This window comes from Xenopus laevis, chromosome 1L (genome assembly GCF_017654675.1).
Source record: "Xenopus laevis strain J_2021 chromosome 1L, Xenopus_laevis_v10.1, whole genome shotgun sequence".
Taxonomy (NCBI): Eukaryota; Metazoa; Chordata; class Amphibia; order Anura; family Pipidae; genus Xenopus; species Xenopus laevis.
This window is the reverse complement of record NC_054371.1, coordinates 122,109,384-122,125,028: the sequence shown is the minus strand read 5'-3', so window position 1 is coordinate 122,125,028 and position 15,645 is coordinate 122,109,384. Positions and strand designations below refer to the sequence as shown.

The window sequence follows — 15,645 nt, the reverse complement described above, 5'->3', positions numbered from 1 at the left end:
GTAAATTGGGGGTTCTACTGTATACTGTTAGCATGCACTGGTAAAAACTGTGTGTCTGCACAGCTTACATAATAAAAAAAACACCATTGTATTGGAGAGAGCTTATCTGTTATCTACTATGTAATCTATGCCTTTTTCCCAGCTTGTAGAGCTGCCCCCATGGCCACACCGCAGCTTGTTTATATAAACCATAGTAGTCTTTCTGAACCAACCACACAGCATTTACCAGTGTAGAGCAACAGTACAATATATTCTAATTACTTTGATACACTTTCAGCTTTTAGTGTTTCCTTTTACAACAGAGCAGTTGAGATTGGAGGAACCATAAACATTTTAGCATATTGCAGCATACACTGTGACTTGTTACTGGTCACATTCCATTCTCCCATTAAAACTCATGCAGGGACCACTGCTCGGGGGGGGGGCGTAATATAAGCTCTATGTGCCCAGCATCACTGCTATATTTCACTAGGGATTGGTAGTCTCAAGGACAAGTAGCACAGGTCATTTTTTGGACCTTAAGCCACCCCCACCTGCCAAAAAAATAAACCTTGGGGTCAATGAAATTCTGAAAAAAAAGCCCATTCAGATATACAAAGCTGCTTTGTCTGTAGCGACCCATTGACTCCTCCTACCACACCTATTTGAGGTTGTTTGTTACATAAGGTTGTAGGTTTACGTGGCACAATGAAATGTCTGTTCTAAAGCTTGTGCCAGAAGCTACAAAAAGCAATATTAATTAATTACAGTGCAGTAGAACAACGGATGGGAAAAATAAATGGGCTAAATGGGTTAATAGGCTAACAAAGACATTTAAAAAACCTCTGAAAAGGTATATCCAAATTCTAGCCTTCCATCTGCTTTTAGGGCAGTGGCAGTAGAAGGCCTTTTCAAGTGAATTGAATAGGGCATGTGACAAACATACTTTGTGCCAATTCTTTTAATCACAAAAAAAAGTATATTTTTTTGAGCTACACAAAGAAAACTGAAGCTACTCCATGTAGCCCATGCAGAGCTGATAATTACATTACCAATGCACAAATAATTCCCCAGAATTCCTGCTAACAAACAAAGGGCGAAGGGAGGGACTGCATGATAATCTAATCATCTGCCTCACAAAAACACACACATCAAAATACTGCAAAAGCTTCAATAATCCTATTGAGTTGAAGAAATAACAACCATAGAGGTTTTCATGTCCTTTGGTACAAAATATCCTACCAAATGTATATTTTTAATTTAAATTTAACCCAGTAAGAAAAAGCGCTTCTTCAAATGATATTGTTATTAATAAACAACAGCACTCTCAATTTGGCCTTAAGTCCACAGGCTGATTTTAGTCCCACACCGCTAGCCGAATCTTGTCTGCTCGCGTCCAGAAGCTGTGTGTTGTCTCCAGCAGGAGCAGACTTGGCTGATTTCAGCGTAGAAACGCAAGACTTCACATTTCTGCACTGAGCAGACAAGAAGATTCGGAGGTTCTCTGAAACATCAAAATAACATTCCTCTGTTAGCATGTAGGCAACTATAAGTATTGCTTACTTGTTTAAAAAGAATGCGGCTGTATACATCAACTTTTAAAACTTCAGAGGAGGCACACCATCTCTGCAAGAATGCCAAGTATGCTTAAATGCAAACGTTAAAAATGCAAAGTATCCTAACACAGTGCAGCAAAAAAAGGTGCATTCTAAGCAGGGTAAACTGTATATATGTGCAGACTATAAGTTAGACCAACTACTGTTTAATAAAGTAGGAGTATGGTTTAGGAGGGATTTTAAATCACTTCAATTTTCTTGAAGGAAATGGGAGTATTTAAAAAAAAAAAAAAAAAAAAAAAAGCTGCTAGTGGAAATGATTTCTTATTATTGTCTTTTACAGTGAGTTACTCACCACGTAAGTCCCTTCCTCAGTGGAGCTTACAATCTAAGGATTCTATAACATGAATACACAGTAGTGTCAATTTGATCAGAAGCAAAATAACCTGGAAATCAGACTACCTGGAGAAAACTCACACAGACACAGGGAGAACAAACAAACTCCTTGCACATGGTGTCCGAGCTAGTTTTAAATTTAGGACCCCAGTGTTCCAAGGCATTTAAAGGCCCCCATACACAAGCAGATATAAGCTATTGACAGATTAAATCGGCAGTGTATGGGGCCCTCTGACTGGCTTGCCTGGTAAATATCTGGCCAAAAGTCTACCAGATGTCCATTGGGCAGGTTTAAAAATCTTGTTGGGTGGAGGACTGCATTGGTTTGTTTGTTGATCCGCCCGCTGTATTCTTCTCATTATGATCCAATATAGCCCACCTCAAGGAGGGCAAATCAGGGAGAAATCCGCTTGTTTGGCGACATCGCTATGTATAGCCATCTTAAGTTCTAACCACTGAGCCACTATGCTGCCCCAAACCAGATTATTACTTTATTTTATGGTAATGACCTTTGCATTGTTGTACAGCCCTCAAACCAGTAGTGTAAACATAGAGGGGAGGACAGACAGCAAAGGACACTTGATGGCCATGGTTTTCTCTCAGAGGACTGTGTGCCATGAACTTCAAAGGGATAGTGTTGTTGGAATATAAAGTGTTTAATTTTAACTTCTGCATCTGTCACTATTTGTATGTAATATGTCACTATTTATATGTAAATTACTCCAATATGTTTGTGCACTTTATAAATGCTTGTTAATTATAATAAAAGTAGTATCTGAATGGCTCGTAATCATTTATTACACTACCGTTTAGAATGCCCGCAGCAGGCTTTGAGAGTGAAAGAGAGAAGATGGCTTATTTGAGAAAATAGAAACAGATGCGTGGTACTCAAACAATATAAATGCATGAAACTTAATTCGATCTTGCCCACTCCCACACCTTGTGTATTACTCCCTTCCCTTTAGACTGTATGCCTATGCATAGGGCCTTCCTCACCTTTTTGTACCTGTATTGATTGTGATGTTTGTTACTCCATATGTTCTATGTATGTAATTCATGTGATCTAGTTGTATAATCACATTTACTTTACAGTGCTACGCAATATGTTGGCGCTATATAAATACATGTTAATAATAATAATAAAATCTGAACCTCTAATGGAACACAACTACTTTTCAACTGCTGGAGTAGCATCCTGTGTGCCATGAGCCTTAGACATTGTGTAAAAAAATACATTTATAAAAAGGTGTTCACGCCAAACAAACAGATCCAAGCTCCTTGAGGTTCTCCAGCCTATCCAAGTCATCCTGATAGCTGGGGGGAGGGGCAGAGGAACCTGGTCTCAGCCAAGTCAAAGGCAATATCAACCTATGTATGGCCATACATAGGTTCCATTAGAGGTAATTTCCAGGCTGTCCCCTGACTCATACAATTCAATGTACTCCCATGTAAGCCAAGGACACATACATTTGCTAGGTTACATCAACCAATGAGCTGACAGAGCTCATTCTTTTTTTCTAACACTTCTTTCCGTCACTGTTAGAGCAGCATTATTTACTGAGATTGCAGACTATCAAAAAATGATGGCTGAACGTAAAAGATAAAAAAGGGCAACATTTACGGATATATCTGTATGTGCCAATATGATAAGATCTTTTAAAAGGATTGTTCACCTTTGAGAAGCCAAACCCTTTCATGCTTGTTTACCATTCCCACAAAGACACTGCTGACTGCCCTTTATATGGAAAAAATACTACTTGTTCTATTGCACAAAGTCCTTAAAGGGGTTGTCCTTAAAGGGGTTGTTCACCTTTAAATTAACTTTTACTATGCTATACAGAGGGATATTCTAAGACAATTACCTATAGGTTTTCATTTTTTTATTATTTTTTTAGTTATTTCACTATTTATTTAGCAGCTCTCCAGCATGCAATTTCAGCAATCTGGTGTCTAGGTTCCAAATTACTCTAGCAACCATGCATTGCTCTGAAAAAGAGACTGGAATATGAATAGGAGATGACCTGAATAAAAAGATGAGTAATGAAAAGTATCAATAAAAATACATTTGTAGCTTTACAGAGCATTCTTTCAGGGGGTCAGTGACCCTCATTCGAAAGCTAGAAAGAGTTAAGAGTAAAAGGCAAATAATTAAAAAAAAAAAAAAAAACAACCAATAAATGATGAACACTAATTGAAATGTTCACATAGGCAATTCTTTCAATATCTACAGTTAAGGCATTATGTAGAAACTTCTTTGAAAACCCAAACAACTCAAACCCTCACATATTATGAAACAATGTGTCACAGCCACTCATACCCAACACATCTCATCTTACTATTCTACACGCGCCTCGCAACAGACAATACAGGCAACCGTCAGCCTTATATGTTAAAATGGGAAGAGGATTCAGACCTCACAATTTCCAAAAGTACCTGGTCAGAAATTTGGGAAACAGCCAAAAGAAGTCTCTAGTGAAAGAGCATACAAAATCATATTCCGCTGGTACTACACCCCACACGCCATCAGCAGACTAAGCGGAAACCCAGATCACTCAGTGTTTTAGGAGATGCGGAGAAAGGGGTTCCTTCCTGCACACCTGGTGGACCTGTACAGTAGTGAGGAAATTTAGAAGATGGAGGCAACCTTGCTCTCCGAAGTCCTACATTGGAGTATACAAGCAGCCCCAGACACATTTCTTTTACGAATGAAGATCAGAGCCATACACTCGAAACAGACTCGCAAATTAGCCACTCACATCCTCACAGCAGCAGGATCTCTATTGGCAGCAAACTGTAAAACGCCTACAATCCCGGGCTTACAATCATTAATTACGAAGGTAAATTGGATCAGAGCAATGGAATCCATTTGAGACAAACTTCAAGACAGAAGTTATGAGGGGGATTTCGAATGGTATCCGTGGGCCCAGCACATGGAAACTCTACAAGCTAGAGGTACCACAAATTGAGTGGGAGAAACCGCATCTTCAGGCTTAGCTAAGACTTGACCACTTTTCCCTTTCCTCCACCCGACCTTTTTTTCCTTTTTTTTTACCCCCCTGTCAGACCTTTCCTTCTCCCACTTTCCCAAACCTCTTTTAAGATGCACAAGGATTCAATGCTTTTGTGATATAATGAGACATACCATAGCATCGACGTTAAGCATTAAACAAACAATACGTTATGATGCTGACCAATAGGGAGTATTGGTTACAGTCTTGCACAGACGATGGTATTTTATATTGCATCTTTGTTGTATGTTTTTATTATTCTTATTTGGATATGAAAATCAATACAATTTTTAAATTACAAAAAAACTGGCCATTTAATAACATACTAAATGTTACTAAAAGTAATATGTCTCTTATATAGGGTGTTTCTGGGGCCCTTGCATTGCTAGCGCAGAGAGCACAATTGAGCTCTCTGATCTAGAAGTGATGAAATTCAGATTTAAAAATCAGAATTTTGGCTCTTCAACTCTTGAAGTTACAAGGTGCGGCTTTTTGCAGTTCTCGACTAGTGGGAAACACTAATTTTGTTTGATTTCTTTTTAAATGCCCCCCGAGCGCTACGACACACGTACCAGGTGGGAGCTTCAGGTGCAGGAAGCCAAGTTGGGACACTAAGCATAGTGTCAAAGCTTCCACTTGTATTTGATACTTGGTCAAACACTTGCAAAATCAGTATTCCTTTATAAATATATTCATAAGCATTTTTACTTGTACCATCACACCAGTGCCGCAGCACACTGATTATAATGGCCAGCACAGAATTGATTGATGACAAACAGGAGCTTCTGCATTATAAGTAATAAGTTATGGCAATTGATACAGATCCAAATAACACTTAAAAAGGTTATCTTTGAAGTGAAAGATATACACTCACAGATTATATATACACACACATATATATATCCTGTTTCCACACTCATCTCCAAAAGATTTGTTGAGGTTCACCGTCTGTTAAGTATGCATTTGGTTAGTAGGGACCAGCACTCTTGTATTAGGTCCTGATGTGGACCAAACGTTGGACACAAGTTGTATGTGAAATAAGAGTTTTTTGTTTTAAATTGAATATAAGAGAGTGCTGGTCCTTACCGTGTGTGTGCTTGAGTGTGGACCCGCACTCCCTTTCAGCCAACATTAGGGTCTTTATAAAGGACCTAATGTTGGCTGAAAAGATGGAAACGCATGTATGATTAATGAGAAAAAGTGTAATTCACTGTACATGGAGTGTGGGTACTTCTGAATTATTGTATATCACAATTTGACCCTGCACCATAAAAAGATGAAACCAGTTGGAGTGCAGACACCTGGAATAAAGAGATACACACATACATACACACACAAAAGGTTCTGCTGACCAAAGATAACAAGGACAACCAACTGCTGACTTGTTTCTGTTGTGATATTTTTATTACAGTATGTCATAAAGGACTGATCAACTAAACATTTTCAACAATGTTGGAATGCTAACAATGCCTAGTCACACAGAGATACTGGGTGTCACTATTACATTTTCTTACATACAAAAATAAGCTTTGTTGGTTTGCCTAAGAGAAAGCATATTTTTCTTACAGGCTAAACTGTATGTGTGATAGTCTGGTTAGGTACACTTATGTACTCTTATTCAAATAAGAATGTACTCTTACTCAAATAAGAATACAATCCAAAATGACATGTATCATCAAGTGCTTCAGATAACTATGCATCACATTGTCTTTGTCAATGTGATACATGTGATTGTCTTTGTATGAAAACATACAATGGACAAGAAGGTTAAGGGCAATGCCAGAAAGGTGAAAATCACAGGCCAAGAATCAGCCCCTATGCCTGTCCTACCTTTCCCCCGGAACAATTATGTTGGCCAAGATGCAGGCACACTTGACTGGTTTTGGTACAAGAATCCAAACGCTTACATTTCTTCACAAATATCAGCCGCATGTGCCTGCACACAGATGGACACAATTGTTCCAGATACAGGAAGGACAGGCAGCGAATGATTCCATAGGGGCCGATTCTGGGCCTAGGCTGATTTTCACCTGTCTGGCATTACCCTTAACCTTCTTATCCATTGTATGTTTGCAAGCAAAGACAATATAATACATAGTTATTTGAAGCACTTGAAAATTATACTACAAGTCATTTAAGATTGTATTCTTATTTAAATAAGAGTAAATACGTGTACATAACCAGACATAAAAGATGCTTTCTCTTAGGCAAACCAACAAAGCTCATTTTTGTATGTAAGAAAATGTAATGGTGACACCCAGTATCTCTCAGTGCGACTTTAGGATTGCAGCATTGTTGAAATGTGTGGTTGATCAGTTCTTTATGACATACTGTAATAAAAATATTACAACAGAAACAAGTCAGCAGGGTACAACCAGTTGGTTGTCCTTCTTGTCTTTGGTTCTTTATTTGGGATACATACATTAGCATTAGTCCATTTACAAACTGTCCCCCCCCTCCCCCATCTACACATTTGAATTATATGGACATTTACAGGCCCGGATTTGTGGAGGGGCCACCAAGGCCCGGGCCTAGGGCAGCAGAATTTTTGGGGACAGCATTTTGCCCAACCACACCCACATTGGTTCAGAAACACTGAGGATACACAGGAAATACAATCGTTTTTCAAATTTCCTGTACACAAATCCCCATGGCTCTGGTCCCATTTATGAAAATTTGATTGAATAAAAGGAAAGAGACGGGGGGCAACAAACGACAGCAGGCCTAGGGGCACCCGCTATGTAAATCCGGCCCTGGACATTTAGTTAGGAACAGCTAACATGAAGCTCTACAGCTGTTAGATTAGAACTCCCAAAACCAAATTCACATTGATTCAGAGAGCTGTAACATAAAAACAGCTGGAAAACTGGATCATCATTAATCCATACACACCGTGCAATAAACTGATAATCAGTCTCGGAATGCAGGATTAAAACAGAATTACACTTATATGTTTTAAACCAATCAAATGCAATGACTGTTCATGATAGTAAAGGGAAATTTGATTTTGGCTGTTAGGCTGAAGATAACACTGTAATTTAAGAATGACAGCTTTAGGCCTCTTAGGAAGCACGTTTCTGACATGACTAGTATTGAATGTACCCACTAAAACTGCCGCATGGACATTGCATCAAGTTCTAATTCCTACCAACTAAATGAATTCACATTATTAGGTAAACCACTGGCATAGATTGGAAGCTCTTTGGGGGGGAAGGCTCTACTTCTGCCCGTTTGACTTTGTACAATTCTAGTAAGGGTGTATATTTATAGCAATATTTATCCAGTTACTGCATTGTAAACATGACCAGCACTGACTATACAAGTAGTGCCACATCCATACATTCCAATGGATTGTGCTATGATCTAGTCAGAGGATTCTAAATGGGGCCACAGAGCCCCCATACACGAGGGGAGCAGGTAATCCCTTCACATGAATCTGTACTACTCCTAATGAAGAACACACATGTTACTGTTGGGGAGTAGACTGATTTCTATCGAATTCCCTCTGTGTTCGGTTTTGACATGAATGTAGTAAATAAAGGATATCGTGCATGGGTGATAAAGCTTCCTTTGTATAACAGTCCGGTTTGAAGGTTCAACTGAGAGAGGACATTTGGGAGTTGTTGCTTTTAGGCTGTGTCTGTGCCAGCAGGAGTAGCCCAATCCTAGCCTGCTAATGGGGGGATGGGAATCGCTTCCACACTTACCCACGTCAACAGACTCTCACACAGATCCACCCGATCCATGCTCTCCACGTTTAACATCCTCTCTCTACTAAGCTCCCGCTATCCGATTGTCTCAGCGCCGCCCTGGCAGAATGTTCCACCGGCACTCTGGTGTAGGGTGAATCGCAAGTCCCGAATCCCACCGAAATGAGGCTTTTCTCTTATAGTACGCACTGTCAGCGAAGTCTACTTGTCTTTTCGGGGGTCCGCCGTTGCCCCGGAGTGATAGAGAAGAGCTGGCGTGAGACAATGACAGTGCGAGCGTCCAATTAATTGGAAGAGAAGATGACACCCCTCACAAGCAGATCTTATCGATTCCCTTTATTGGCGTTCTCCGCCCTGTTCAGCCGGTTTCACCCCCCACCCTGATGGTTCTCTGTCTCCCCCCGCCTTTTTAATCCTGATGGGTCAGTCCCAGGACGTTGGAGTCCGGCTTGTTTAGTTTGACTTGGGTCCGGCTGCTCCGTTTCTTGTTGGGGGGGAATGGGTGGTCGGTGTCCGGCGGCGGCTGCTCCTCCTCTTCCCCCGCTCGCACTGTGCTTGTCTAAGGGTGATACATTGAGCCGCAGCTGCCACCCAATGCTCTGTGCGCAGAATCGCAGCATCCGCCGGATATATTGCAAAGCGCGACCCCGAGGTTTCCAGACAAGTAGTATGTGCTGGGCTGCGGCTTTATATTCGGCACAATGCATTTTGCTTCACATTGTCCTGACGCACAACATTTGGTGAAGTGGAAGTATGTCGCCTGCCTGGGCTTTTTGGTGCATTGTTTGTAATGGGGAGATGGCGCTCTACGGGGGATTGTACCCTGGGAGTGTGTAAATGGGATTGTATTAATAATTATAGAACAGAATAACATTCATAGCATCCAATAACCGATACAGGAGAGCCCGAAATTGAGTAATTGCTTTAATTATGATGTTTTTGCCACCCGCCAACAGAGTCTTTCTAGTACATCTCTATGGAAAACGCTTATAGTCACACAGCAGCGTGTCATACACCTAAAACCCTCAGGGACTTTGGGAAAAGGAACATATGATATATTGAGGAACAGACTGGTTGCTATCGGCAACTGCGCATGTTCAGTTTAGCACCGTTGCCTTTATGTGTGTTTTTACATGGGGAACTGCAATGTGCAAAGCACTGATATCTGGAATTCTGGGCTGCTTTTTACACAACTTTAATGCCCTTTAATTTCTGTTATGTGTGTTGCAATCTATATTAAAGCACAACATACAGCATTTTGATATGTTTTGGTAATATATTTATGGGGTCAGCATTGTGACAATATGGGGCAGTTCTCTGTCTGCAATCAATCACACACACACACAAAAGGCAAAAAGCAGGACTGTCTGTGCACTCACTTGCTCCTTAAAATAACGTACTAAGATCGTGTATACACAATTACACAAATTACCAATTAGTTATATCATTGACACCAACTAAGGGTAGGACTACACAGACGTTTTCGTGCATGATCCGACGTGCAGCAACAAAATGCAGGCGTCAAATTGCATGCGACGGAAATAAGGTAAGTGAATGCATGAAGTTGCAGCGTTGATCCGATGTGACACGACTGTCGGATGCAGACACTGCGCGCTGCGTCTGCATCCGACAGTCTGGTCTCGTCGGAGCAGCATCTGCATCCGATAGTCGCGTCGGATCAACGCTGTGACTTCATCCATCATTCTCTCTTACCTTATGCGATTTGACGGCGGCGTTTTGTTGCAGCGCATCGGATTGCGATGAAAACGTCTGTGTAGTCCTACCCTAATACAGAAAATTGCTAAAATAGTTAAAGGAGTAGAAACCTCTGCTACCTGGAGGCATAACCACAGAACAAAAAGAATACAAATACTGCTTTTTACTGCAATTACATTTACAGCAACTTGAGACTTTCTAGGAATTCTTGAGTAAGTATATTGAAAGTGTGGATATTCCAGTCTTTCCGTGTGGCGTTCCTGTGGATGTGATTGTGGCTTGTCCCCTTGTGCAGGCTGCGCTCCCCAGGACACATGATCAGTTGTGCCTAATCCAGGGCCGCCACACCGAAAGACTCTGCCGGCACTGCCTGAAGTTACTACTGAGCTGAATTACTTACTATTGACACGCCACTGAGAGTGATAAAAGGGATCTGGACAGAGGCTTGCCCGGGTGGACAGCGGTAAGTTACTGGGGTCGCAGCACTCTTCTGGACAGAGGCCATTGCAATAGGGACAGAGGTCAGGAGGGCACTGGCAGTGAGTGAGGGCAAAGGAAGATTGGCATTGATTCTCTGTTACGCTGTGTGTGTGAAGTCACTGCAGGGGGGGGGAGCTGAGGCCGAACAGGTGCAGGTCCCGTTAGTGTTGTAGGCGCACAAAAGGCATGTATACAGGGGTGCTTCGCCAATGAGGCAAGTTGAGGCTGTCGTCTCAGGCAGCAGCGCCCCACTAGGTACCAGGGGCAGCAAAAATGCTGCTCCTGGTACTTTAAGAGCGAATTTCCGGGGGAGGGGGGGCAGCAGCAACAACTGCTGCTGCCTCAGGCTGCGGATGGGCCAGGATCGCCCCTGCATGTATAGTGTTTGTGGGAGCCTCTTGCAAATGTACAGGCCATACAAAGAAAACTGTAGCACACCGATCAAACTTGTCTTGTGAAGAAAAGTGTTTTTATTGGCTCACGGCAGACATAAAGTTTGGCAACGTTTCGGGCCACGCAGGGCCCTTTATCAAGCCTTGCCCTGCGTGGCCCGAAACGTTGCCAAACTTTATGTCTGCCGTGAGCCAATAAAAACACTTTTCTTCACAAGACAAGTTTGATCGGTGTGCTACAGTTTTCTTTGGATGTTCGAGTTATTTGGACCTTGAGCAGGAGGTCCTGTGGACTGTTTAGCACCCGGCACCCGAGAGGGTAATTACGTTCAGGTGAGCACTCTAATTCTGTGTGGAATGTACAGGCCATAGGCACGTTGTAGATTCGCTACCTCCTCCTTTGCTGCCGTTGCTACTGCTGTTGGACATCTTGAAGCTAAAAATAAATTGAGCGCCGCACAATGGATTTTCGTCGCCCTTTCGTCTTTTCTGTAGAGGACAGGAAGCGGAGTTTCAGTAAGTTATTTCTTAATAAAGGCTTTGCTATTTCAAAGTTTAATTTGTCTTGGTGTTTTTATTTTGTTCTATACTAACAATTTTTTTTTTAAAAATGTTGCTGTTACTGGTCCTTTAAAAATAGACCCTTTACTGGAGCTCCCTATAGATGTTTTCTGATCCCTGTCCCTGTTTCAAAAGAGGGGTGGAGGGTGGGAATGTCCTAATGGTCCCTGCCAGAAGCACAGTACGTTCCTATCCTACAGTGCAGTACGCTGAGTGCCGTCGGCTCCCCTGCACAGCCTGGGAAAGGAGGCAGCAGGAAGTGGCTCAGATAAACTAACCATTTCAAGCACATTCCTTCTATATCTAAATTAGTAAAATGTACTGGTACATTCTTATTTTTTTTTTACATAAAATGTCTCCTTTAAGCTCCCCCACCCCAAAAAACACAAGTTTCCAAGTAATCTAAACAGAGCCTTTCCAAAATTGCCACGTGATACCACATGATACATCACACAGCAATAGATGTACTGCTAGTTTTGGTATGTGGACTATGATTTGCCTATTTTCTGAAAATGTGCTCACTTACAGATAGTAGAGCCCAGAAAGGCAGAAATGATTACATCCTGGTTACATAGTTGCACTTGAGACGTGCCTGAATTCTCACCTTGTAATGCTACTGATAAATGCAAACAATGCCTATGTAAACAGAACTAGTGAAAGGTATACTGAAAGCATTGTATTCAGTGAGAAAAAAGCATTGCTGTTTTTCCAAATGAAGGATGGTCAGTGTGTTGTCCTCTTTAATGGCACACGAATTGCTTCTGTAGCGAGATCCAAATGTGAATTTCTAGACGCATCAATCAGTTCTTGACCTGATCATGAGGCTTCATGCGCAGCATGCAAATTTCAATACACATTAAAAATTATTATATGGCCAAAGTAAAAGTGCTCTGCATGACTGAACTTATATACAAACTGTAATATTAATCATCTTGATTACTTCAACATTATCAAACAATAAGTTTGTATAACCTAAGTAATTATCTCAAGGCAAAAGCATTATCTTAATAGCTTTGAGTCAGAATAGAACTAGGCTTGTGTTGAAGAACGAACTGTACTGCATTGATTTAGGTAGTCCCTCTGCTCCGTCAAGTTAAACTGTATCAGAAAGGGTAACATTGGTATGCATTAACCAGAATTGTCTTGTGGTTTTTTTTTCAGAGTTTGTTTGGATATCATAATGTGCAGTTATTTCATTACAACAGACCAGTGCATGTAATGTAAATGTTCAGTCCACATTTTGTTTGCACTTGTTTTTTATTCTTTGCATACTAATGCAGACGTCATGTTTCAAGAACTATATCCAGTAAAAACACCTGCCTACTGCACCACCCCTGAATTATATGGATCCTCTTCCTAAGTCATGCCTGGACTGAAAATGAAAAAAAAAACAACCCTGCAATTTTAAAGGTGAATTAAACCCTAAAAAAACATGGGGTAGAAATGCTGTGTTTCATATGCTAAACTTACTGTGCCATCCTAAAGTTTCAGAATCAATATAAGAGTAATGAATCCAGGCTTTAAATGTTGTGCACAGGGAGTGACCATCTTGGATTTTATTTGGCGTGTCAGTACCACTCACATGCCAAGTGAGCTCTGAGCAGCTTTTGAGAAGCTAAGGTTAGGGGATGTTGCAAATCACCAAGCAAAAAACGAGGTTCACTTATTATAAAAGCTACTTCTACAGGGCTGAGTAATACAATTCTGATGCAAATTGGACTAGTTTCTGAGCTGCCATGAATAATAATCTAAACTAATTACTTATCAACCTTGTATAGTCACTTTTTTATTAAGGTTATGTAATAAAAGGCACTAAGTTTGCCCACGTTCAGTGAAAATAGCCAAATTTTCAAACTAGTGCTTTATAATATTTTTAAATTAGAACAATAGGCAAAATGTAATTTCAATCCAAGTATTGTGTTCATTTTTAGCAAAGGTGTTTTTAGCTGTATACTTTCACTTACATAGAGTAAAAATATAATTAATCCTTACTAGAGGCAAAACAACCCTACTGCGTTTAATTCGTACTTTAAAATTACGCTAAAATTATTACCGTAAATTATTTTTTAGTATACTTAAGGTATGGAGATCCAAATTACAGAAAGATCCCAGAAAACACCAGGTCCCAAGCATTCCGTATAACAGGTCCCACACCTGTGTTTTTATTTTAAATTGCAATGTTTGTACCCTGTTGGTACTGTATTGTAAAAATGTAAAGCACTGCTTACACAGGAGGCATAAGGGGGTATTAAAACTGACTGCCTCTGCCAAGTGGTAATGGTAAAGTGCTCCAGAAATAAGGTACATGATTCTTGCTTATAGGCCCAATATTTGAACTGGGGATCCATGGATCTCTAGGTATGACCCTGCTAGTGGAAACACTGCACAAAATTAAACAACAATTAAAAAGTGGATATTTTGTACCTTAAATAAAGTTTTTTACTCCTAAGAAAATGGCACACAAAAAAAAGAATTGTAATCATATTTAAAAAAGAATTCCCCTAAAATTTATAATGAAACTTTTATACTATTTTGTTAGTAAAATAACATGCTGTTTTATAACTTTTAAACACATTGCACAACACAGCAGTCACCATTGCTAAAAGGAGAACTGTAAACATGACATCTGGGGATAAAATATGACTAACCAATGTCATGTGATTATTAAAACAACAAAATACAAAAATAACAATGTAAAACAAAAATGAAGAAAAATATCTCCTGGTATGGAAATGGAACAAATTTCCAGGCAGTTATATTGAATTTGTTTCTTATACAGTATACGTTTTCATTTTTGCATGTAGTTTGTGTATTCAATGTATACACCCATGTATTTTACAGTAGCAGGAAGCTAGAAAAAAGAGCTGGAAGTCAGGCTCGAGATCAAAACGAGGAACAATCACAGTTAATAAGTGAGCTTCAGCTAGGACAGCAAGTGATAAATGCCAAGGAAGTACAGGTATGAGATCCGTTATCCAGAAAGCGCGAATTACAGAGAAGCTATCTCCCATAGACTTCATTTTATCCAAATAATCTAAAGTTTTAAAAATGTATAAACATTTTGATTATAGAAATTTAGATTTACAGAAAGATCTATTATACAGAAAACCCCAGGTCCTAAGCATTCTGGATAACAGGTCCTATACCTGAACTGAATTTGTGCCTTTTTTAGGCTAGTACCACAGCTTTCCTGTTCTCATTCACTTGCAAAATGCATACCCACATGCCTCCATGCTAAAATCCACTCTATGGGGCAGATTTACTAAAGGGCAAAGTGACTAACGTTAGCGAAAATTCGCCAGCTTAACGTCATTTCGTTACTTCGCCGATTTACTAACGGGCGCAGGCGTAACTTCACTAGCAAAGGAGATAGACTCTAGCGGTAATTTTCTCCCTTACGCCTGGCGAAGTTGCGCTCTGGCGAAGGGACGTAACCGCAAATTCACTAGGATGTGGATTTTACTGAACGTTACCTCTTGTGCCAGACTTGCCTTCGCCACCTCAGACCAGGTGAAGTGCAATAGAGTAGATAGGAGTGCCTCAAAAAATATTTGAAAATTTTTCTAAGTCCCGAAAAACGCTGGTGACTTTTAATTTTTCAGGGTGATAGGCTGCAAAAATTCATGCCACTACAGGGACTTTTATTACAGTTATTTAAAGAGTTGTGAATACATACTACAGTGTCATAGAACTGATTCCGGAGAACAATATACCACTCAACACAGCTTTTGTGTCTATCCTCTCCAATTTTCTCTATGCTGAATACAGCCATTGCTCAAGGTCATGACCTCAATTTTCACTTTTGTGGCTGCAAGTCAAAATTCTTTTAATCTTTTGTTTAGAAAGC

At 40.3% G+C, this 15,645-nt stretch overlaps 1 protein-coding gene across 9 annotated transcripts in view; it reads right to left on the bottom strand.

Annotated features, from left to right (window-relative positions):
* hook3.L (hook microtubule-tethering protein 3 L homeolog) overlaps positions 1-9,308 on the bottom strand; it is a 57,437-nt gene extending 48,129 nt beyond the window's left edge. For 3 of the 9 annotated variants that reach the window (XR_005961295.1, XM_041563057.1, XM_041563068.1), the window contains exon 1: positions 8,647-9,302. Coding sequence is in view for 8 of the 9 variants with exons in the window: in XM_041563057.1 (XP_041418991.1) it covers positions 8,647-8,703 (57 nt within the window). In the remaining variant the exon portion in view is untranslated. Of the gene's footprint in view, positions 1-8,646 lie in introns of all 9 variants that reach the window. The other 6 variants (XM_041563041.1, XM_041563054.1, XM_041563081.1 and 3 more) reach the window with 4 other exon arrangements.
* Between the last annotated feature and the right edge of the window lie 6,337 nt (positions 9,309-15,645).